This window comes from Somniosus microcephalus, unplaced genomic scaffold, assembly GCF_052327205.1.
Source record: "Somniosus microcephalus isolate GS21.2 unplaced genomic scaffold, FLI_Smic_1.0 unresolved_chr4, whole genome shotgun sequence".
Classification (NCBI taxonomy): Eukaryota; Metazoa; Chordata; class Chondrichthyes; order Squaliformes; family Somniosidae; genus Somniosus; species Somniosus microcephalus.
In genome coordinates this window covers 55590231-55616057 of record NW_028225182.1, presented here as the reverse complement: position 1 = coordinate 55616057, position 25827 = coordinate 55590231, and the positions used below count along the sequence as shown (strand labels likewise).

Here is a 25827-nt window from a genome sequence, read left to right as displayed (position 1 = left end):
AGAGGGGATCTCATTGAAACTTATAAAATTCTAACAGGACTAGACAGACTAGATGCAGGAAGGATGTTCCCGATGGCGGGGGAGTCCAGAACCAGGGGTCACAGTCTAAGGATAAGGGGTAAGCCATTTAGGACAGAGATGAGGAATTTCTTCACCCAGAGAGTGGTGAACCTGTGGAATTCTCTACCACAGAAGGCAGTTGAGGCCAATTCATTAAATATATTCAAGAAGGAGTTAGATATATTTCTTGAGGCTAAAGGGATCAAGGGATATGGGGAGAAAGCAGGGACAGGGTACTGAATTTGGATGATCAGCCATGATCTCATTGAATGGCGGAGCAGGCTCGAGGGGCCAAATGGCCGACTCCTGCTCCTATCTTCTATATTAGAAAAAGCTTACTACTGCAAAGACCAATTAGATGATTGTCTTTCTTACACCATTCAGTGAAACTGCCAGCTATGTCAGTTTAACTCTTTCCCCACTGCAGCCCCTAATTCCCTCTGCTCCACCACTGTTCCCAGCTTCTCGCACTTTAGACAATACTCTGATCTATCTTTCTTGGGTCCAAAGAGGATGACCTCGCACTTCCCCACATTGAACTCCATCTGCCGCAGTATAGCCCACTCACCAAATCAATTAGTACAGGGAAACAGGACATCATAGCACAGTATGTAGGTACCCCACCCATTTCACCCTGCCCCAAAGCCACTGTTCTCTCCACGAGCTCCATGACCAACTGAATATTGTTCCTTTCTTCCCATGCAGCCCACGGATTACCTCATGTACTTCATCCGCAAAGAGAAAGCCGAGGTTGATGCAGAGAACTTTGTGCACGTTGTCCAGTTTGGCAGCATCTCGGGTGGGCACCTGGAGAGTTTGCTGAGGCACATGCTGGGCATCTACGCTCCTCAGTTCTTTGAAAACCGAATGTGGCCCGAGAGCATCAAGAACAATTTCTCAGCACAGCTGCACAAGTTCCTTGCCAGCCTTACAGGTACCTGCTCGCGTCGGGCGGTCCGTCTCTCTTCTAGGCATAAGCTCGGTGGGTAGCATTCTCCCTCTCTTGCCTCTGAGTCAGAAGGTACTGGGTGCGAGCCCACTCCAGAGACTTGAGCACAAAATCCAGACCGACACTCCCCGTGCCAGCACTGAGGGAGCGCCGCACTGTCGGAGGGGTGTTACTGAGGGAGTGCTGCACTGCCGGAGGGGCAGTACTGAGGGAGCGCCGCACTGTCGGAGGGGCAGTACTGAGGGAGCGCCGCACTGTCGGAGGGGCAGTACTGAGGGAGCGCCGCACTGTTGGAGGGGCAGTACTGAGGGAGCGCCACACTGTCGGAGGGGCAGTACTGAGGGAGCGCCACACTGTCGGAGGGGCAGTACTGAGGGAGCGCCGCACTGTCGGAGGGGCAGTACTGAGGGAGTGCCGCACTGTTGGAGGGGCAGTACTGAGATAGCGCCGCACTGTTGGAGGGGCAGTACTGAGGGAGCGCCACACTGTCGGAGGCGCAGTACTGAGGGAACGCCGCACTGTCGGAGGGGCAGTACTGAGGGAGCGCCGCACTGTCGGAGGGGCAGTACTGAGGAAGCGCCGCACTGTCGGAGGGGCAGTACTGAGGGAGCGCCGCACTGTCGGAGGGGCAGTACTGAGGGAGCGCCGCACTGTCGGAGGGGCAGTACTGAGGAAGCGCCGCACTGTCGGAGGGGCAGTACTGAGGGAGCGCCGCACTGTCGGAGGGGCAGTACTGAGGGAGCGCCGCACTGTCGGAGGGGCAGTACTGAGGAAGTGCCGCACTGTCGGAGGGGCAGTACTGAGGGAGCGCCGCACTGTCGGAAGGACCATCCCTGGTAGTGCTGTGCTGCAGTGGGTGCCAGCAGACATGGGACAGTAGCTGGGGTCTGGGTTCCCCTACTGATTTTCCAGCAGAGGTGCATGGCTACTGGGAGGAGATTGGTTGGATAACATAATGACCCATAGCTCCCGTCACCAAGGGCCCAGCTCTTGTGGATGCCGTGAGAACCTTCTACAAAACAGAGTTTAAGTACGATTCTTTTTAGTGTGTTAAAGATGTTTTTCGCTCGCCTTGTCTCATGCAGGTTTAGCTCTTGTTCCACACACTACTCTGGCGCTAACTTGCCCAGGTGCTGTTCTGCATGTGTGAGATAGTGAATGCTGGCAGGTCGGTCAGCCCTTGATGCTGATCCTCTTCCCACCCGACGTCCACACAGCAGCCCTTTCCCCTGGGGTGCGCGGGGTTGTGGGGGAGTGGGTGGTCACTAGATTTGGAGCAGAGTCGCTCGCCCCGCTCCTGAACCCAGGGTGTCACTGAGGCCAACTGGGACAGCCTCGGGGGAGCGGGTGCACAGTGGTTCTGTTACTGGACTAGTAATCCCGAGGCCTGGCCTAATCCGAGACATGAGTTCAAATCCCACAACGGCAGCTGGGGAATTTAAATTCAGTCTGGAATAAAAAAGCTAGTGTCAGACAGGGCGACCGTGAACTCTACCAGATTGTCGTTGATGGGCCTTCAATAACCACAAAACTAGAAGTTATAGACTTAAACAAGTTGGCTTTTAATCACTAAGATCAGAGCTAACATCTCAACACGCCGACTGGTTCACAGGAATGAGTCATACAGATCCTGGGATCTTTATGTAAGAGAAGTCAGGGGCGGAGCCAAGAGCCAAGACCTGGAACCTCCCAGGTTAGTCGGGAAAGAGGAAGTGAAACTATACACAGTGGGGGAGGGTAATATACATGAGTGCAAAACGAATACAGGATCAAGACAAACAGATTTCATTACAGTCGTAAAAGCCCATCTGGTTCACTGATGTCCTTTAGGGAAGGAAATCTACCGCCCTTACCCGGTCTGGCCGAAATGCAACTCCAGACCCACAGCAATGCGGTTGACTCTGAAATGGCATTTTCTCAATGGCAACTATGGGTGGGCAATAAATACTGGCCTCGCCAGCGACGCCCCCATTCTGTGAATGAAGAAAAAAAACACTACTCCCTGGGTGCGACCAGTTAACGGCACGGACTGGGGATGGAACGGGGACATTCCGTGCCTGCACCGCCCACCGTGCTACTGCGGTGCGGTGCATTGATGCTGGCTTAACCTTCCTCTGCTCTCCACAGATGCTCGTTACAAGCTGGACGGCCACACCGTTCTCTACATCCCGCTCGAAAGCTTGAGCCTAACGCCTGCAGAAGCAGCAATGGACAAAGAGCTTGTACAGAGACTGGAGAGTGAGTAGAGTTCAAGCTAAAGTCTGTTCCTATTGGGAGGAGGCGGGGGAGGAGCACGTTCGGGGAGAGAGAGGGGGGGTGCAGTGCTGACTGAGAGTGACTGCAAGTGTTGGCCGAGGCCTCTGTATCTAACCTGTGCACTTCCATTTTTTCAGCCGCCGTCATTCATTGGACCCGTCAGATTAAGGATGTGCTGAGTGCGCAGGAGGCGGTGGAGATGGGCGAGATCTCGGGCCCGCTGGACGAGATCCAGTTCTGGCGCAACCGCTGCGACGACCTGTCGGGCATCGGGTTTCAGCTGGATAAACCCGGCGTCAAACACATCCAGTCTATACTCGAGCTCTCCAAGTCCTCTTACGTTGCTCCCTTCCTCAAACTGGCCAAGCTCATCCAGGTGTGTCCAAGCTCGGCTTTATCTCAGGATAGTCTGATTGTGGATGATCACTCTGCAGTATCGATAGCCCAGTGGATTGATGGACAGCCTGTGCCGGGTTCGCTGTCATTGGAGCCCCCGGGTACCTGCTGCCCCCCCCCCGGGTATTGCTGCCCCCCCCCCCGGGTATTGCTGCCAGGGGCGCCGGATGGTGATGGGGAGTGGGGGGGGACAGTGATAGAAATATAGAAACATAGACGATAGGAGTAGGCCATTCGGCCCCTCGAGCCTGCTCCGCCATTCAATGCGATCATGGCTGATCATCCAAATTCAGTACCCTGTCCCTGCCTTCTCCCCATATCCCTCGATCCCTTTAGCCTTAAGAAATAGATCTAACTCCTTCTTGAATATATTTAATGAATTGGCCTCAACTGCCTTCTGTGGTAGAGAATTCCACAGGTTCACCACTCTCTGGGTGAAGAAATTCCTCCTCATCTCAGTCCTAAATGGCTTACCCCTTATCCTTAGACTGTGACCCCTGGTTCTGGACTCCCCCGCCATCGGGAACACCCTTCCTGCATCTAGTCTGTCTAGTCCTGTTAGAATTTTATAGGTTTCACTGAGGAGTGGGGGGGGCGAGTGATGAGGAGTGGGGGGGGCGAGTGATGAGGAGTGGGGGGGGCGAGTGATGAGGAGTGGGGGGGGCGAGTGATGAGGAGTGGGGGGGCGAGTGATGAGGAGTGGGGGGGCGAGTGAAGAGTGGGGGGGCGAGTGATGAGGAGTGGGGGGGCGAGTGATGAGGAGTGGGGGGGCGAGCGATGAGGAGTGGGGGGGCGAGCGATGAGGAGTGGGGGGCGAGCGATGAGGAGTGGGGGGCGAGCGATGAGTGGGGGGGCGAGCGATGAGGAGTGGGGGGGCGAGCGATGAGGAGTGGGGGGGCGAGCGATGAGGAGTGGGGGGGCGAGCGATGAGGAGTGGGGGGGCGAGCGATGAGGAGTGGGGGGGCGAGCGATGAGGAGTGGGGGGGCGAGCGATGGGCCCTGGGTGCACTGACCCTGTCCCAGCTGAGAGAGTTAGTTCAGCACGCCGTGGGTGGAATCTGTGTGTCGCCACTGCCCTGCTCTAATCAGCTGGTGGTACGGTAGCCCAGTGGTTATGTTACTAGACTAGTAGCCTGGACTAATGATCCAGCAGACGCGAGTTCAAATCCCACCACAGCAACTGGGGAATTTAAATTCAATTAACTAAATAAATCTGGAATAAAAAGCTAGTATCAGTAATGGTGACCATGAAACTATCGGATTGTTGTAAAAACCCATCTGGTTCACTAATGTCCTTCAGGGAAGGAAATCTGCTGCCCTTACCCGGTCTGGCCGATATGTGACTCCAGACCCACAGCAATGTGGTTGATTCTTAACTGCCCTTTGCGGTTCAAGAAGATGGCTCACCGCCACCTTCTCCAGGGCAATAAATGCTGGCCTTGCCAGCGATGCCTACATCCCATGAACGAATAAAAAAACGTGTTGGCATGTTAAAAGAGAACGGCCGTCCCGGCATGTCTTAATGATCCCGTGTGTCATGCAGCTCCTTGTTGTTATACAATCTCCACAATCTCCAAACTGCAGTTTTGCCAAAGTCAATCTTTATGTAGGGTTGCAGAACACCATCTCCCGAGCACCTTAACCTCTGATCTTGTGCTTCTTGCCAGCCGATCGCTCAAGCTGAATCCAACGGTGCTCGCCCACAGTGTCCTACTTGACCCTCCGCTGAGTTTTAAGCCCCACACCCAGTCCATCATCAGCGCCTAATCCCACCTCTGCAATATCCCTCCTCCCCGTTCCAAGCTCAACCCCAGCTCCACTGTAAATCTCATCCTTTACCGCCTCCACTTTTTACAACGGGTTCTTTGCTGACCCCCCGCTTGCCGAGTTTGACCCCACAGAAACTCCCAACTCCTCCAGAACACTGCCACCTGCTTCCTAGCCCAGACCAAGTCCTGCTCACCTATCACCACCCCCCCCCCCTGCCCTATTCTCGTCCACCTCAACTGGTCCTCTGCACCACCTCCCATCCCCCAGGAAACTGATTTCAAAATCCTCAGCCCGCTCTAGAAAAACCCTCCACGGCCTCGCTGCAGCCTACCTCTGCAGTCCCGGTCCCAGCTTGCACCTTCCACATTTCTGATGCTTACTGTATTTGTAAGGTGTACTGTATTTGTAAGATCCCACATGGCAGCTGTCTCTCATTCTGCCAGCGCATTTCACACCTAATCTAGAGCCGTCTTTTGTCTCCACTAGTCCGACCACCATCTCGTCTGGTTTTGAATACCTCTTAATGTCTCTTCACTTCTCTTTTGTTCTTTCATCCCCACTTCCCAGCCCCCAAACTGACCTTTTAATCTGTTTCATTTCCTGTGTTTTCTCTCAGTCCTGACGAAGGGTTTCGACCTGAAACGTTGACTCTATTTCTCTCTCCACGGATGTTGCCTGGCCTGCTGAGTTTTTCCAGCATTTTCTGTTGTTATTTTGTATTTGTAAAGTGTTTGGTTTCCTCGTCCTTCCAAGGGTTCTTTGACTCTGGGTTTTACAGGAACAAAATGGTAGACGACACAAAGGTTTAGGTTCAACCCAAAACTGTTAGTTTATTAAAAACCAACAAAACACAGACAAAACCCTGTTGAGATTTGGCTGAAACTTGCAATCGCCCATCCGTCCGGTCGTTACTGTTGTGCATTGTAGGCCTGGATCGGAGATGACCTGTCCCCGTCCTCCTTTATCTGACTGCAGCTGCCTACACAGCGCAAACCCCTTGTAGAGTCATTTGATACTTAGAATCACCCGTCCGGCTGGTCGTGGCCGATGTCGATTGCAGGCTGGGAGCTGGAGATGACCGTCTTCCCTACCTTCTTACACCTGGCAGTTGCTGTAGTCAGAGCTAGCTTCCGAGAGAGAGAGAGAAAGCGAGAGAGCTGTGGTGTGTTTCCTTTTTACATCTCTCCCGTCACGTCTTTTCGAGTCTGGGCCTTTTCCCCCAACTCTTGTTTTCCAATACACACCTAGTAATCCAAACCACAGGATATGTACAGGGCTGAGGGATGGAAGATAATTCCTTATCTTGTCTCCCCCACCCACCCCCGTGGTACATATTTAAAGTGATTTAGTCTTACTGCTGGTGTGTTTTACCCAAGGTTAAAGTGTTTTCCATTGAGGCCAGGAAGTCCATTGGTCCAGCGAAACTGGTTTCGTTGTCTTATCCACTGAAGATCTATCGAAACCCATTAAAACACAAAGTCTCATTGTCGAAAGTTAAATCACCTATTCACCGTTAAATCACCTATTGAGACGCTCATTGTCCAAAGTAAATGCCTTTTCCAAAGTTAAATTAAAACTCAAAGGTGTGTCTGTGCTCCTAGGTCCAACTGCACCACGCCCCGACCACTGGGCCAAACAGCCTTCCAGCATTTTGCTATTGTACAGGGTTTAAAAAAAAAAAAAAATCTACATATTCCCTGCTCTCCCTCTGCTCCATCACCAGTGGCAGAACTGTCGGCCATCTCACCTCCGCACTTTGCAATCCTCTTGTCAAGCACCCCCCCCTTTCCCCTCCCCCTCCCCCTCTGCCTCATCACAGCTCTTCCATGGCCTCAAAGGATGTCTTGCTCCAGTTGTACAAGGCCTTGGTGAGACCGCACCTTGAGTATTGTGTGCAGTTTTGGTCGCCTTATCTGAGGAAGGGTGTTCTTGCCATGGAGGGAGTGCAGCGAAGATTCACCAGGCTGATACCTGGGATGGCAGGAATGACGTATGAGGAGAGATTGGGTCGATTGGGCTTATACTCACTGGAGTTTAGAAGAATGAGAGGGGATCTCATTGAAACTTATAAAATTCTAACAGGACTAGACAGACTAGATGCAGGAAGGATGTTCCCGATGGTCGGGGAGTCCAGAACCAGGGGTCACAGTCTAAGGATAAGGGGTAAGCCATTTAGGACAGAGATGAGGAGGAATTTCTTCACCCAGAGAGTGGTGAACCTGTGGAATTCTCTACCACAAAGGCAGTTGAGGCCAATTCATTAAATATGTTCAAGAAGGAGTTGGATATATTTCTAAAGGCTAAAGGGATCAAGGGATATGGGGAGAAGGCAGGGACAGGGTACTGAATTTGGATGATCAGCCATGATCTCATTAAATGGCGGAGCAGGCTCGAGGGGCCGAATGGCCGACTCCTGCTCCGATCTTCTATGTTTCTATCACTGCCCACCTTCAAAAGCCTCCTTAAAACCCACCTTCCTCGTCTAACTCTTCTCTCTACTCCTGCTTAGGGTTCGACCTCCACTCCATGAGCACTTTGGGACATGCTTGTTGCTGCGAAGATCCTGTATCGGTTCCCTTTTAAGTGCCTTTGAATCCTAGTGTTTTGTATTTAATTGAGTCCTTTTGCACTTTGTATTCAGGATGGGCGTGCGCAGGCCCAGTCTAACCTCAGCTTCCTGGACATACTCAACGTCCCCTGTGAAGAGTTGACCACGCTGAAGGTCAAAGACATACCAGGCAAGCTGCCTCACATCCTCAATCTCATCCGCATCATCTGGGTCAATTCGAAGTTCTACAACACTCGGGATCGCATCACCGCACTCTTCCGCAAAGTGAGTAAAACTACAGCTGCCCACGTGGTCAGCCGTGGCTCAGTGGGCAGCACTCTCTTGCCTCTTGTGTCAGAAGGTTGTGGGTTCGAGCCCCACTCCAGAGACTTGAGCACAAAATCCAGTCCGTTATCTCAGTGCCAGTACTGAGGGAGCGCTGCACTGTCGGAGGGGCAGTACTGAGGGGGCGCCGCATTGTCGGAGGGGCAGTACTGAGGGAGTGCTGCACTGTCGGAGGGGCAGTACTTAGGGAGCGCTGCACTATCGGAGGGGCAGTACTGAGGGAGAGCCGCACTGTCAGAGGGGCAGTACTGAGGGAGCGCCACACTGTCGGAGGGTCAGTACTGAGGGAGCGCCGCACTGTCGGAGGGGCGGTACTGAGGGAGCGCCGCACTGTCGGAGGGGCGGTACTGATGGAACGCCGCATTGTTGGAGGGGCGGTACTGAGGGAGCGCCGCACTGTCGGAGGGGCGGTACTGAGGGAGCGCCGCACTGTCGGAGGGGCAGTACTGAGGGAGCGCCGCATTGTCGGAGGGGCAGTACTGAGGGAGTGCTGCACTGTCGGAGGGGCAGTACTAAGGGAGCGCCGCACTGTCGGAGCTGCTGTCTTTCGAATGAGACGTTAAACCGAGGCCCCGCCTGCTCTCTCAGGTGGATGTAAAATGTCCACTAGCACTATTTCGAAGAAGAGCAGGGGGAGTTCTCCCCGGTGTCCTGGGGCCAATATTTATCCCTCAACCAACATCACTAAAACAGGTGATCTGGTCATTATCACATTGCTGTTTGTGGGAGCTTGCTGTGCGCAAATTGGCTGCCGCGTTTCCTACATTACAACAGTGACCACACTTCAAAAAGTACTTCATTGGCTGTGAAGCGCTTTGGGACGTCCTGAGGTGGTGAAAGGCGCTGGAGAAATGCAAGTCTGTCTTTTTTCATCAATGCAACTGCTGCAGGGTAGATCAAGGACAGACCATGTATGGGAAATCGGATTGTGTTCCTCCAATGGTTTAGTAGCTGGATTCAATTACGAGCTCAGGTTGCACAGACTGGGCTTGTATTCCCTTGAGTTTAGAAGATTAAGCGGTGATCTAATCGAGGTGTTGAAGATGATTAAAGGAGTTATCGGGTGGAGAGAGAGAAACTATTTCCTCTGGTGGGGTGAGTCCAGAACAAGGGGGCAGAACCTTAAAATTAGAGCCAGGCCGTTCAGGGGTGATGTCAGGAAGCACTTCTTCACACAAAGGCTGGTGGAAATCTGGAACTCTCTCCCCCAAAAAGCTGTTGAGGCCGGGGCCAATTGGAAATTTCAAAACTGAGATTGATAGATTTTTGTTGGGTGAGGGGTATTAAGGGTTACAGAACCAAGGCGGATAGATGGAGTTAAGATACAGATCAGCCCTGAGCTCATTGAATGATGGAACAGGCTCGAGGGGCTGAATGGCCTGTTCCTGTGTAACAGGCTCGAGGGGCTGAACGGCCTCCTGTTCCTGTGTAACAGGCTCGAGGGGCTGAATGGCCTCCTCCTGTTCCTGTGTAACAGGCTCGAGGGGCTGAAGGGCCTCCTCCTGTTCCTGTGTAAGAGGCTCGAGGGGCTGAATGGGCCTCCTCCTGTTCCTGTGTAACAGGCTCGAGGGGCTGAATGGGCCTCCTCCTGCTCCTGTGTAACAGGCTCGAGGGGCTGAATGGCCTCCTCCTGTTCCTGTGTAACAGGCTCGAGGGGCTGAATGGCCTCCTCCTGTTCCTGTGTAACAGGCTCGAGGGGCTGAATGGGCCTCCTCCTGTTCCTGTGTAACAGGCTCGAGGGGCTGAATGGCCTCCTCCTGTTCCTGTGTAACAGGCTCAAGGGGCTGAATGGCCTCCTCCTGTTCCTGTGTAACAGGCTCGAGGGGCTGAGTGGGCTCCTCCTGTTCCTGTGTAACAGGCTCGAGGGGCTGAATGGCCTCCTCCTGTTCCTGTGTAACAGGCTCGAGGGACTGAACAGCCTCCTCCTGTTCCTGTGTAACAGGCTCGAGGGGCTGAATGGCCTCCTCCTGTTCCTGTGTAACAGGCTCGAGGGGCTGAATGGCCTCCTCCTGTTCCTGTGTAACAGGCTCGAGGGGCTGAATGGGCCTCCTCCTGTTCCTGTGTAACAGGCTCGAGGGGCTGAATGGCCTCCTCCTGTTCCTGTGTAACAGGCTCGAGGGACTGAACAGCCTCCTCCTGTTCCTGTGTAACAGGCTCGAGGGGCTGAACGGCCTCCTCCTGTTCCTGTGTAACAGGCTCGAGGGGCTGAATGGCCTCCTCCTGTTCCTGTGTAACAGGCTCGAGGGGCTGAACAGCCTCCTCCTGTTTCTGTGTAACAAATAACCCTCCTGCTGTATCCTAATTTATTTCCAAATCTTAACTCATTCCCAGCCCCTCAAAGATCTTTATATCCCTGAAACTTCCCTTCTCCCTGAAGTCTTCAAGTTTTTAAAACACCAGCTTGATGTCCCCTCGCTACCACTTCCGGATTTATCCCAGCTTTTCTCCTGCCCTGTTCCACTTCGGTGACTGTTCAGCACTGTCGCCGTGGGTCTCGGTCGCCCAACTGAATGGCGCTCTGGCGCCTGGGTTTGAACGGGCCACTGGAATGCCAGCTATGGCGTGCAAGGTTTCAATGGTGCAGATTGTACGGGTAGGTCGATAACCTGCGGAAGATTTGCTCCTATAAAAACAGAGAACGCGGGAAACACTCAGCAGGTCAGGCAGCATCTGTGGAGAGAGAAACAGAGTTCATGTTAACAGAGGAACAGCACCTCATCTTCCGATTAGGCACTCTACAGCCCTCTGGACTCAACATCGAGTTCAACAATTTCAGATTATAACCTCGGCCCCTATTACATTTATATATTTTCTTTTTTTATCCACACTTTTTGTTTGGCCTCCTGTTATTCTCTCCCACAGGGCAGTAGTCCTCCATTCTGCCAGCGCAATTCACACCTCATCTAGAGCCAGCCTTTGTTCCTTTACCTGCCCCATTACCACCTCCTCCCACCTTGAATATCTCTCAATGTCTCTTAATCTCTCCGGCTTTCTATCCTATCACAGGCCTTCCCTTTTGTTCTTTCATCCCCTCCCCCTTTTCCCAGCCCCTAAACTCGGTTCCCATTTCCTGCTTTGTTCCAGTTCTGACGAAGGGTTGCGAGCTGAAACGTTAACTCTGTTTCTCTCTCCACCGATGCTGCCTGGCCTGCTGAGTTTTTCCAGCATTTTCTGTTGTTATTACAGAATTAATGGGCTGGATTTTATCAATGGAGGCATGTAGGAGGCGGGACTACAACTTTTGGGGTTGTAGTCCCGCCTCCATCGAGTTGCGGCCAACCCACGCGATTTTCACTTGATTGACCTTGTTGACCCCGCCCAGCGGGCCCAGCGGGCCAATTAAGGGCCACCCGACAACAGGTGACATCACAGATTGACATTTCATCTGTCAAGAGGTTTTGACAGATGAAATATCAGCGTTTCACAGCTGCTTGAAGCTGTCAAACACTGACAATCTGTACTCCAGGTTAATTCCTTCCTCTCAGGATGATTTAGAGATCTCCCCAGAACAGAAAGCTGAATGCTGCAATTTTTGACAGCTCGCGGCCATTCTGCTTTCTGTGCCGGTGAGATGAGGGACTCCCGAGACCTGAAGGAAGGAAGGCTGTAAAGGTAAGTAAAGGTTAGTAGAACTTCTTTAAACACTTTACACACACCAAACACACTTACCTCTGCACTCATGCACCCATCACTCACCTGGACACCGGACATCTCGACCCCTCCAAGCCCTTCAGCCCGACGGTCAAGAAGGAGTTGGATATATTTCTTAAGGCTAAAGGGATCAAGGGATATGGGGAGAAGGCAGGGACAGGGTACTGAATTTTGATAATCAGCCATGATCTCATTGAATGGCGGAGCAGGCTCGAGGGGCCAAATGGCCGACTCCTGCTCCTATCTTCTATGTTTCTATGGTCCACCTCGCTAACTCGGCGTGGTTTGGAGCCGTCGGGAATCCCACACTTCAGGAATAAAAATAGGGATTAGGCTAAAAACTGCCTGTGAACTACTTGTTAACAGGCAGTTAATTGGCACTAATCCCCTTCCCACCTCGGGGAGGAGGGTCCCAGTGCGGGGTGGGTACCCGCCTCCTTTGAAACGGGCATGGAGGCGGGTTGGGGGCGGGATGGGTTCGTGCCCCCCGATTTCGCGATTTTAACCCCCCACACGCCTCCAATCCCGCCTCCACGGCCCAATGAAAATCCTGCCCAATGTTTCAGCTCGATGCCCTTTTCAGTCAGAACTGGAAAAGGTTCGAGATGTAACCGGTTTTAAACAAGTGCAGAGGCAGGGGGAAATGGGGAGGGGAGGAAAGAACGAGAGGGAAGGTCTGTGATAGGGTGCAAGACAGGAGAGATTAAAAGACAAAAGGCATGATGGTGCAAGGGCAAAAGGAGATGGTAATGGGACAAGTAAAGAAACGAAAGATGGGCCCAGAGGAGGTGGGAATGGCAGATTTATTCCCAGCAACTGCGTCCGAAAAAGTGGGAGCAGCGGTTGTGATCTGAAACCGCCATGGCTCCTCTCCAACCTATGTACTCTCGTGAGGGAGGTGGATTAAACCAGGGGACGACTTCCATGATTTGTCGAACATCCCCCTCAAGTTGCCCTTGGGGATGAGGGAGATGTTTGACAAATCTTGAAAATTCCCTGGTTTAATTCACCTCCCTCACGAGAGTAACTAAGTTGGAGAGGAGCCATGGCAGTGGAAGTCGATTGAAAGGTGCAGAATCAGTCTGCACCATCTGGGCTCCTGCTGTTGGTATCCTTCTGTGATTTTACATTATTTTTACTGCAGAAATTTCCTAAACCTTCTGTCACTTGCAATGTTGGTAAGCATGCAGGTGCAGCAGGCGGTTAAGAAGGCAAATGGTATGTTGGCCTTCGTAGCGAGAGGATTCGAGTACAGGAGCAAGGATGTCTTGCTGCAGTTGTACAGGGCCTTGGTGAGACCACACCTTGAGTATTGTGTGCAATTTTGGTCGCCTTATCTGAGGAAGGATGTTCTTGCCATGGAGAGAGTGCAGCGAAGATTCACCAGACTGATACCTGGAATGGCAGGAATGACGTATGGGGAGAGATTGGGTCGATTGGGCTTATACTCGCTGGAGTTTAGAAGAATGAGAGGGGATCTCATTGAAACTTATAAAATTCTAACAGGACTGGGCAGACTAGATGCAGGAAGGATGTTGCCGATGGCGGGGGAGTCCAGAACCAGGGGTTACAGTCTAAAGATAAGGGGTAAGCCATTTAGGATAGAGATGAGGAGGAATTTCTTCACCCAGAGAGTGGTGAACCTGTGGAATTCCCTGCCAAAGAGGGCAGTTGAGGCCAATTCATTAAATATATTCAAGAAGGAGTTAGATATATTTCTTAAGGCTAAAGGGATCAAGGGATATGGGGAGAAGGCAGGAACAGGGTACTGAATTTGGATGATCAGCCATGATCTCATTGAATGGTGGAGCAGGCTCGAGGGGCCAAATGGCCGACTCCTGCTCCTATCTTCTATGTTTCTATGTCTATGTTTCTGTGTTGCTCTTGAAATATTAGCGGGCAAATGATTGCCACTTTTGTGTGAAACTCCTCTCTCTCTGCTATTTATTGGAGACGCCACGCCTCCTGCATGTAAGGGGCTAATGCCTCCATCAGAATAGCAGAGAGAGAAGTGTTGTAAGGTCGCATTAAGCCTTTGCATGCTGATACGCGAAGAACCAAATTTCATGGCATAGTTAGAAGTACAATGATAATTAATTACAAAAGTTATAATACCAGATCATGTAAATATATTATTTAAATTTAGTATGCCAATAAATTATGTGAAGGAATTATACATGACATGGAAATACATTGTGTAAATTTTAAAGGATAATTTAGTGGTATAAATTATGCAGTGAGTATGGTTTCACTGGCTGTATCCGCTTTAGTTTAAACAAGATTAGTTTTGCATTTATGTTGTGCTAATTAATGCCTCGTCGTACTGTTTCGAAATGCTTAACGCCACGAATGACCTTTTGGAGTGCAGTGACTGTGGCTCTGTCGGCACACTGCACCTCCAAAGATTTGTTGCTTTCATTCTGAGCACAACTAGCAAACGTCTGCCTTCCGTTCGAGAAACATAGAAGATAGAAGCAGGAGTCGGCCATTCGGCCCCTCGAGCCTGCTCCGCCATTCAATGAGATCATGGCTGATCATCCAAATTCAGTACCCTGTCCCTGCTTTCTCCCCATATCCCTTGATCCCTTTAGCATTAAGAAGTATATCCAACTCCTTCTTGAATATATTTAATGAATTGGCCTCTACTGCCTTCTGTGGTAGAGAATTCCACAGGTTCACCACTCTCTGGATGAAGAAATTCCTCCTCATCTCTGTCCTAAATGGCTTACCCCTTATCCTTAGACTGTGACCCCTGGTTCTGGACTCCCCGACCATCGGGAACATCCTTCCAGCATCTAGTCTGTCTAGTCCTGTTAGAATTTTATAAGTTTTGATGAGATCCCCTCTCATTCTTCTAAACTCCAGCGAGTACAAGCCCAATCGACCCAATCTCTCCTCATACGTCATTCCTGCCATCCCAGGTATCAGCCTGGTGAATCTTCGTTGCACTCCTTCCATGGCAAGAACATCCTTCCTCAGATAAGGCGACCAAAACTGCACACAATACTCAAGGTGTGGTCTCACCAAGGCCCTGTACAACTGCAGCAAGACATCCTTGTTCCTGTACTCAAACCCTCTTGCTACGAAGGCCAACATACCATTTGCCTTCTTAACCGCCTGCTGCACCTGCATGCTTACTTTCAGCGACTGGTGCACAAGGACGCCCAGGTCTCGTTGCACTTCCCCTTCTCCTAATCTATTGCCATTCAGATAATACTCTGCCTTCCTGTTTTTGACACCAAAGTGGATAACCTCGCATTTATCCACATTATATTGCATCTGCCATGCTTCTGCCCAATCACCCAACCTGTCCAAATCATACTGGAGTTTCTCGGCATCCTCCTCACAGCACACACACCCACCCAGCTTTGTGTCGTCTGCAAACTTGGAGATATTGCATCTAGTTCCCTCGTCCAGATCATTAATATATATTGTGAATAGCTGGGGTCCAAGGACCGATCCCTGCGGTACCGCGCTAGTCATTGCCTGCCACTCGGAAAAAGAGCCGTTTATTCCAACTCTTTGCTTTCTGTCTGCCAACCAGTTCTCTATCCAAGTCAATACCATGCCCCCAATCCCATGTGCCTTAATTTTACACGCTAATCTCTTATGCGGGACCTTATCGAAAGCCTTTTGAATATCTGAATACACCACATCCACTGGTTCTCCCTTATCTATTTTACCAGTTACATCCTCAAAAAATTCCAGTAGATTAGTCAAGCATGATTTACCTTTTGTAAATCCATGTTGACTTTGTCTGATCCGGTTACTTTTTTCCAAGTGCTCTGCTATTCTATCCTTTATAATGGACTCTAGCATTTTCCCCACTACCGATGTCAGGCTTACCGGTCTGTAATTCCCCGTTTTCTCTCTACCACCCTTTTTGAACAGTGGGGTAACATTAGCTACCCGCCAATCCATGGGTACTGTTCCAGAGTCTATTGAATTTTGGAAGATGACCAGCAATGCATCTACTATTTCTAGGGCCACTTCCTTAAGTACCCTAGGATGTAGATTATCAGGCCCTGGGGATTTATCGGCCCTCAATCCCATCAATTCCTCTAACACCATTTCCCTACAAATACTGATTTCTATCAGTTCCGCCCTGTCATTAGACCCTATGTTCCCCGACATCTCTGGGAGGTTATTTGTGTCCTCCTTTATGAAGACAGAACCAAAATATGTGTTTAATTGGTCAGCCATTTCTTTGTTCCCCATTATAAATTCCCCTGATTCTGACTGCAAGGGACCTATGCTTGACTTCACCAATCTTTTTCTCTTCACATATCTATAAAAGCTTTTAAGGTCAGTTTTTATGTTCCCTGAAAGCTTACTCTCATATTCTATTTTCCCCCTCTTAATTAATCCCTTTGTCCTCCTTTGCTGAATCCTAAACTGCTCCCAATCCTCAGGTTTACTGCTTTTTCTGGCCAGTTTATATGTCCTCTCCTTGGATCTTATGCTATCCCTAATTTCCCTTGTTAGCCACGATTGAGTCACCTTTTTTGTTTTATTTTTATGCCAAAGTGGGATGAACAAATTCTGTAGTTCATCCATGCGATCTTTTAATGTTTCCCATTGCCTATCTACCATCAACCCTTTGAGTGACATTCCCCAATCAATCCTACCCAACTCGCACCTCATACCATCGTAGTCTCCTTTATTTAAATTCAGGACCCTAGTCTCTGGGTCAACTATTTCACTCTCCATCTTAATGAAGAATTCATTCATATTATGATCGCTCTGACCCAAGGGGCCTCGCACAACAAGATTGCTAATTAATCCTTTCTCATTACATTGTACCCAGTCTAAGATGGCCTGATCTCTAGATGGTTTCTCGACATATTGGTCCAGGAAACCATCCCGTATACACTCCAGGAATTCCTCCTCCACAGTATTGTTACTAATTTTGTTAGCCCAATCTATATATATGTAGATTAAAATCACCCATGATAACTGCTGTGCCCTTATTGCACGCTTCTCTAATTTACCGTTTAATGCCATCCCCGACCTCCGCATTACTGTTTGGAGGTCTATATACCACTCCCACTAACGTTTTCTGCCCCTTGGTATTGTTCAGTTCTACCCATACAGATTCCATATCATCAGAGCTAATATCCTTCCTTTCAATTGTGTTAATCCCTTCTTTAACCAGCAATGCTACCCCACCTCCTTTTCCTTTTTGCCTATCTTTCCTGAATATTGAATACCCCTGGATGTTGAGTTCCCAGCCTTGGCCACCCTGGAGCCATGTTTCCGTAATCCCAATCATATCACATTCGTTCACCTCTATTTGTGCAGCTAATTCATCCACCTTATTACGACTGCTCCTCGCATTAAGACACAAGGCCTTCAGGCTTGTTTTTTTAACGCTCTTAGACCTTTTAGAATTATTATTTACTGTGGCCATGTTTGATTTAAACCCTTGGTTCTCTTTCCAGCTGAGCAATGAGATAATCCGCCTGTGCTCCGGGGCGATCTCGCTGGACAGGATATTTGAGGGCCACATCAAGTCGAGCAAGGCCACTCTCTATGACTGCATCGAGTGCTGCCAAATCTGGAAGAGCCACTTCGCACACGCCGCCACCGTTCACACCAAGTGAGGCCCGAGCACATCCTCTCCTCACCTGCGGTATCGGTTCTTGCTGGGATCTGCTTCTGAGTATTGAAGGGGTTTGCTGGTCTCAGATTGCGGGTGGCCAATTGAAGGGTATAAGTGGCCTACCCGCCCCTGGGCTAGGGGAGGAGGAAAACCAGGCAGCGATCCTGCTCCAGATTACTATCCAGTGACCGCTGCTGCAATGTGTGCATGTCTGTGTACCTGTGTGAGTTTATATGTGGCTGTGTGTGTACCTGTGTGCGTGCACCTGTGTGAAACATAGACACATAGAAGATAGGAGCAGGAGTAGGCCATTCGGCCCCTCCAGCCTGCTCCGTCATTCAATGCGATCATGGCTGATCATCCAAACTCAGTACCCTGTCCCTGCTTTCTCCCCATATCCCTTGATCCCTTTAGCCTTAAGAAATATATCTAACTCCTTCTTGAATATATTTAATGAATTGGCCTCTACTGCCTTCTGTGGTAGAGAATTCCACAGGTTCACCACTCTCTGGGTGAAGAAATTCCTCCTCATCTCTGTCCTAAATGGCTTACCCCTTATCCTTAGACTGTGACCCCCTGGTTCTGGACTCCCCGACCATCGGGAACATCCTTCCTGCATCTAGTCTGACTAGTCCTGTTAGAATATTATAAGTTTCAATGAGATCCCCTCTCATTCTTCTAAACTCCAGCGAGTATAAGCCTAATCGACCCAATCTCTCCTCATACGTCATTCCTGCCATCCCAGGTATCAGTCTGGTGAATCTTCGCTGAACTCCTTCCATGGCAAGAACATCCTTCCTCAGATAAGGCGACCAAAACTGCACACAATACTCAAGGTGTGGTCTCAACAAGGCCCTGTACAACTGCAGCAAGACATCCCAAATCAAATCAAATCAAATCAAATCAACTTTTATTGTCATTGTTAGTGCACAAGTGCAGTACAACGAAATGTAGGCTTGCGGCTCCCGAGAGTGTACATTTAGATTAAGACATTTAAACATTCAACATACATTTGGCTTGTAATACATTAACATAAACATAACCATAATAAAGTGCATTGGCAGATGTGCAGGCTTTAGAGTTTATTTGTGGAGTTCAGTAGGATGACAGCCCTGGGAAAGAAGCTGTTCCTAAATCTGGTCGTACGGGTGCGAATGCATCTGTAGCGTCTCCCAGATGGCAGGAGGGCGAACAGACTGTGGCTGGGGTGGGTAGGGTCTTTGATGATGGACCGTGACCTCCGTAGACAGCGTTTCTGGTATATGTGCTCTATGGTCGGTAGCCGGGTGCCGGTAATGCGTTGGGCAGTTTTGACTACCCGCTGCAGGGCTTTCCGGTCATAGTAGCTACAGCTGCCATACCATACTGTGATACAGTTTGTTCCTGTACTCGAACCCTCTCGCTATGAAGGCCAACATGCCATTTGCCTTCTTAACCGTCTGCTGCACCTGCATGCTTACCTTCAGCGACTGGTGCACAAGGACACCCAGGTCTCGTTGCACTTCCCCTTCTCCCAATCTATTGCCGTTCAGATAATAATCTGCCTTCCTGTTTTTGCCACCAAAGTGGATAACCTCGCATTTATCCACATTATACTGTGTGCGTGTACCTGTGTGAGTTTACATGTGTGTGCGTGCGTTGGGCGAGAACACGATCGGCCTCAGCTGCATTGCCAGCTATGGTTGAATCATGGGTACAGTAATGTAATGGTTATGGTACTGGACTAGTAACTCGGCAAGCTGTGAAATTGAGCTTCATAAATCTGGTGCTTTGTGGGCTGGTGGCAGATAAAATGACCATGAAAGATAAGGAGGAACCAGTGGATATGGTGTATTTGGATTTTCAGAAGGCATTTGATAAGGTGCCACACAAGAGGTTATTAAACAAAATTAGGACTCATGGGATTGGGGGTAATATACTAGTATGGATAGAGGATTGGTTAATGGACAGAAAACAGAGTAGGAATAAACGGGTCAATTTCTGTAACTAGGCTGTAACTAGTGGGGTACCGCAAGGATCAGTGCTTGGGCCTCAGCTATTCACAATCTACATCAATGATTTGGATGAGGGACCAAATGTAATATATCCAAGTTTGCTGATGATACAAAGCTGGGTGGGAATGTAAGTTGTGAGGAGGATGCAAGGAGGCTTTAAGGGGATACAGACAGGCTAAGTGAGTGGGCAAGAACATGGCAAATGGAATATAATGTGGAGAAATGTGAAGTTATCCACTTTGGTAGGAAAATAGAAAAGCAGAGTATTTTTTAAATGGTGAGAGATTGGGAAATGTTGGTGTTCAGAGGGACCTGGGTGTCCTTGTACACGAATCACTGAAAGTTAACATGCAGGTACAGCAAGCAATTAGGAAAGCAAATGGTATGTTGGCCTTTATTACAAGAGGATTTAAGTATAAGAGTAAAGACGTCTTACTGCAATTATATAGGGCCCTGGTGAGACCACACCTGGAGTATTGTGGACAGTTTTGGTTTCCTTACCTAAGGAAGGATATACTTGCCATAGAGGGAGTGCAACGAAGGTTCACCAGACTGGTTCCTGGGATGGGGGGATTGTCCTATGAGGAGAGATTGAGTAGACTAGGCCGATATTCTCTAGAGTTTAGAAGAATGAGAGGTGACCTCATTGAAACTTACAAAATTCTTACAGGGCTTGACAGGGTCGATGCAGGGAGGATGTTTCCCCCTGGCTGGAGAGTCTAGAACCAGGGGTCACAGTCTCAGAATAAGGGGTCGGCCATTTAGGACTGAGATGAGGAGGAATTTCTTCACTCAGAGGGTGGTGAATCTTTGGAATTCTCTGCCCCAGAGGGCTGTGGAGGCTCAGTCGTTGAGTATATTCAAGGCTGAGATCGATAGATTTTTGGATATTAAGGGAATCGAGGGATACGGGGATCGTGCAGGAAGGTGGGACACTTTTGTTGGGACACTCCCGAGTTTGGTCTCACACATAAGGTGCCGGTGGAACTGTACCACAGCACAGCTCCCCACTTTCAGGAGGGGACTGGAGGAAGATTTGGTGGTGGAAATCTGAGGCGTATTTGTGTATTTCAAACTTACTCTTGCCTTGCGGTACAGATTTTCAAACACCCCCTGGATCCTGGACAACACGAGTGTCTTTGCCCAAGTGGATGCCTTCATACAGCGCTGCAGGGACCTGCTTGAGGTAGGGCCACATAAGGCATTTAATATTTATCCACAGGCAGATTATAATAAATTAAACAAAAAACTGTGGATGCTGGAAATCTGAAATGAGAACAGAGAATGCTGGAAATGCTCATCAGGTCAGGCAGCAACTGTGGGGAAACAGAGTTAACGGCCCAGAACTTCGGGTCCCCACGGCTGAGTGCGCGCTGGGTACTCACCCGTAGGCCCAACGAAAGTGCCGGTTGCGTGCATGCACTGCGCATGCGCGGGAAACTGGAACTTCCGTTCCCTTAAATGACGGGGTTCACAGGTGGAACGCGTGCGCGGGAGAGGCAGCGCGTGCGCATCGAACTTACGTTTTTATTGCAGGTTTCTCCGGGAGGGTAAGTCTCCAGCAGTTACACTTTTAAAAAGCAGTCGCAAGGCCTGCTTTTAACAAGGTAAGTGGTGAATTAAGTAAAATTAAAACATTTTCTCCGCAGGTTTATTATTTTTAAATACTTTAAAGAAAGGTAAGTTTATTTTTAGCCCTGTTAGAAACTGTAATTAATTTTTTCAAAAATTTAAATTATTGTTTAAAATAGTTATTTTATGTAATTTACAGTTATTTTAAAAATGTGATGTTTTTTAAAAATGTATTTGAAGATTTAGTGATGTTTTGGGGCTTATAGTATTTATAGATTTGACAGCTCTTCCTGTCAAATCTATGAATACAGATTCCCTGCTCCCATTGGCTCTCCATGGCCCAAGTGATCCCAGGGGAAGCTTCGAACTAACTGCGCCCCTGGGATACACAAGCACTGCGCGCTGGCAGTTGGAGGAGGCCCAGGATCGGAATCCCACGCGGGCCCACAGCTCAACGGCCGGCGCGCTAGGTACGTGCACCCGCGGGAAGCCCCCGACCCGAATTTCTGGGCCGTTAACGTTTCAGGTCGATGAGCTTTCATCAGAACTGAAAGAATTTAGAGATTTAACACTTTAGAAGCAAGTGCAGAGCCAGGAACAAGAGGGTGGGGCATTCCCCATTGTTCTTTCCTCCCTTCCTGCTTTTTTCCTGGTTCAGTTAACTGCTGCCTCCTGTGCTGTGTCTCACAAAGACAGCCTAAAGTATCTCCTGTGTCACGTACAGTACCCAGCGCTGGCCCCCCCCCCCCAACCACTGGGTTGGAGGATGCTCTGGACTTGGGGCTATCCCGCACCAGAGGATGGACTCGGCTAGAGACACCAGGGGGAAGCACTGGGCTAGGAATTGCCCTGAACTGAAGGGGAGTGGGACTGGGGGGGCATATTGGGCCACGGGGTACATGGGGCTGGCAGGTATACTGAGCTAGGGCATGTATTCGGGTGTCTGCCGTGGCTCAGTGGGTAGCCCTCTTGCCTCTGAGTCAGAAGGTCATGGGTTCAAACCCCATTCCAGAGATTTGAGTCCGTAATCCAGGCTGCACAGTCGGAGGGCCAGTACTGAGACCGCTGCACAGTCGGAGGGGCGGTACTGAGGGAGAGCTGCACTGTCGGAGGGGCAGCACTGAGGGAGCGCCGCACTGTCGGAGGGGCAGTACTGAGGGAACGCCGCACTGTCGGAGGGGCAGTACTGAGGGAGCGCCGCACTGTCGGAGGGACAGTACTGAGGGAGCGCCGCACTGTCGGAGGGGCAGCACTGAGGGAGCGCCGCACTGTCGGAGGGGCAGTACTGAGACCGCTGCACAGTCGGAGGGGCAGCACTGAGGGAGCGCCGCACTGTCGGAGGGGCAGTACTGAGGGAGTGCCGCACTGTCGGAGGGGCAGTACTGAGGGAGTGCCGCACTGTCGGAGGGGCAGTACTGAGGGAGTGCCGCACTGTCGGAGGGGCAGTACTGAGGGAGTGCCGCACTGTCGGAGGGGCAGTACTGAGGGAGCGCCGCACTGTCGCAGGGGCAGTACAGAGGGAGCGCCGCACTGTCGAGGGGCAGTACAGAGGGAGCACCGCACTGTCGGAGGGGTAGGAGGTGTAGTACTGAGGGAGCGCCGCACTGTCGGAGGGGCAGTACTGAGGGAGCGCCGCACTGTCGGAGGGGCAGTACTGAGGGATGCCGCACTGTCGGAGGGGCAGTACTGAGGGAGAGCCGCACTGTCGGAGGGGCAGTACTGAGGGAGCGCCGCACTGTCGGAGGGGCAGTACTGAGGGAGCGCCGCACTGTCGGAGGGGCAGTACTGAGGGAGCGCCGCACTGTCGGAGGGGCAGTACTGAGGGAGCGCCGCACTGTCGGAGGGGCAGTACTGAGGGAGCGCCGCACTGTCGGAGGGGCAGTACTGAGGGAGTGTTGCACTGTCGGAGGGGCAGTACTGAGGGAACGCCGCACTGTCGGAGTGGCAGTACTGAGGGAGCGCCGCACTGTCGGAGGGGCAGTACTGAGGGAGCGCCGCACTGTCGGAGGGGCAGTACTGAGGGAGCGCCGCACTGTCGGAGGGGCAGTACGGAGGGAGCGCCGCACTGTCGGAGGGGCAGTACTGAGGGAGCGCCGCACTGTCGGAGGGGCAGTACTGAGGGAGGGGCAGTACTGAGGGTGCGCCGCACTGTCGGAGGTGCAGTACTGAGGGAGCGCCGCACTGTCGGAGGGACAGTACTGAGGGAGCGCCGCACTGTCGGAGGGACAGTACTGAGGGAGTGCTGCACTGTCGGAGGGACAGTACTGAGGGAGCGCCGCACTGTCGGAGGGACAGTACTGAGGGAGTGCTGCACTGTCGGAGGGACAGTACTGAGGGAGCGCCGCACTGTCGGAGGGGCAGTACTGAGGGAGCGCCGCACTGTCGGTGGGGCAGTACTGAGGGAGTGCCGCACTGTCGGAGGGGCAGTACTGAGGGAGCGCCGCACTGTCGGAGGGGCAGTACTGAGGGGGTGCCGCACTGTCGGAGGGGCAGTACTGAGGGAGCGCCGCACTGTCGGAGGGGCAGTACTGAGGGAGCGCCGCACTGTCGGAGGGGCAGTACTGAGGGGGTGCCGCACTGTCGGAGGGGCAGTACTGAGGGGGTGCCGCACTGTCGGAGGGGCAGTACTGAGGGAGCGCCGCACTGTCGGTGGGGCAGTACTGAGGGGGTGCCGCACTGTCGGAGGGGCAGTACTGAGGGGGTGCCGCACTGTCGGAGGGGCCAATTTTCAAATGAGCTGTTAAACTGCTATCTCGGGTGGGTGTAAAATATCCCACAGTACTATTTGAACAACACTATTTGAAGATTGTCCTGGTCAATATTTATCCCTCAAGTAACATCACTGAAGCAGATTATCTGGTGATTATCTTATTGCCGTTTGTGGGAGCTTGCTGTGCGCAAATTGTCTGCCACGTTTCCTACATTACAAAAGTGACTACATTTCAAAAGTACATCATTGGCTGTAAAGCACTTTGAGACATCCTGAGGTTGTGAAAGGCGCTGTACATAGGAATAGGAGGAGGCCATTTAGCCCCTCGAGCCTATTCCGCTATTCAGTGCCTGATCTGTGACCTAACTCCATAAAACAGTCTTTGGCCCATATCCCTTAATACCTTTGCTTAACAAAAATCCATCAATCACAGATTTGAAATTAACAATTGACCCAGCATCAATTGTCGTTTGCAGAAGAGAGTTCCAAACTTCTACCACCCTTTGTGTGTAGAAGTGTTTCCTAATTTCATTCCTGAAAAGTCTGGCTCTAATTTCTAGACTCTGTCCCCCTAGTCCTGGGCTCCCCAACCAGCGTGACGTAATCAAACTCACTCCACACTTGGGTTTGTATAAAGCAAGGCTTTAATCAACTTGTTTCAGAACATGGAGGTCTAGTTGTACTTCACTAGTTCCTTGTCTTACAAAATGTCCCTGGGCAAGCTGGGCCCACGCCCGAGTATTTATACTCCTTGGACAGCGCCACCAGCTGGCCGTCCAGTGTTATTTCATGAGTAGTTTCTTGATGATGATGAGATTTATAAAACAGCGGAAATAGTTTCTCTCTATCTACCCTATCTGTTCCCCTTAATATCTTGAAAACTTCGATCAAATTAACTGTAACCTTCTAAATTCCAGGGAATACCGCCTGAGTTTGTGTATAAATGCCTATCTTTATTTCTATCCCTTTTCTTTTCTTTTTTATTCTTTTTCTTTCAGTGAGGAGATTAGTGGGTGTGGGAACGCAGCGGGCCAGGGAGACTGAGCTATCCCTCGACTCGCTGACAGCCTCGGGGTTTAGGGGGTAGTGTGCGCTAAAACTGGTTTATAAATACCTTGTGCTGATCAATCCCCTGACCCGAAATGATGCGCCACGTCGCTGTTTCCTGCTTCTACCCGCCCAGGTGTGCGACTGCCAGGAGTTCTTCGCCCGGCGGGAAGATGGGGAGCAGACGCCACTGCCGTGCTTTGGGGGGCATCGCGGCCCCGAGATAACGCGGAACCTCCTGGAGATCGAGGCCACCTTCGAGAAAATCCTACAAATGCTGAAATCGATGAAGGAGGAAATCCTGGATGTCAAGAATACCTTCTGGCACGATGACTACAGCAAGTCAGTGCTATTTACCCTGACAAAATTGCGCGTATTACCCAGAGTTATTATACAGCACAGGAGCAGCCCATTGAGCCAGCTCAGCTATTTAGTGAAACATGGCGGTTGTTATCTTTTCAACCCCAATCCCCTGCCTTTCCTCCATAGCTGTCTCCCGTGGCTCAGTGGGCAGCACTCCCACCTTTGAGTCAGAAAGTCGTGTGTTCGAGCCTCACTCCACAGACTTTATCCCCATAATCCAGGCTGACACTCCCAGTGCAGAACTGAGGGAGTGCCGCACTGTCGGAGGGTCAGTACTGAGGGAGCGCCGCACTGTCGGAGGGGCAGTACTGAGGGAGCGCCGCACTGTCGGAGGGTCAGTACTGAGGGAGCGCCGCACTGTCGGAGGGGCAGGACTGAGGGAGCGCCGCACTGTCGGAGGGTCAGTACTGAGGGAGTGTCGCACTGTCGGTGGGTCAGTACTGAAGGAGCGCCGCACTGTCGGAGGGGCAGTACTGAGGGAGCGCCGCACTGTCGGAGGGGCAGGACTGAGGGAGCGCCGCACTGTCGGAGGGTCAGTACTGAGGGAGCGCCGCACTGTCGGTG

General features: G+C 51.0%; 1 protein-coding gene across 1 annotated transcript in view; it reads left to right on the top strand.

Moving 5' to 3' along the window:
• The window catches only part of LOC147091127 (dynein axonemal heavy chain 2-like), a 141610-nt gene that overhangs the window by 9501 nt on the left and 106282 nt on the right, over nt 1–25827 (top strand). Inside the window, exons 4-10 of the mRNA XM_085977168.1 lie at nt 766–994; nt 3137–3247; nt 3403–3641; nt 8073–8264; nt 17417–17574; nt 20670–20757; nt 25037–25242. Of these exons, the coding sequence (XP_085833294.1) occupies nt 766–994; nt 3137–3247; nt 3403–3641; nt 8073–8264; nt 17417–17574; nt 20670–20757; nt 25037–25242 (1223 nt within the window). The remainder of the gene's footprint in view (nt 1–765; nt 995–3136; nt 3248–3402; nt 3642–8072; nt 8265–17416; nt 17575–20669; nt 20758–25036; nt 25243–25827) is intronic.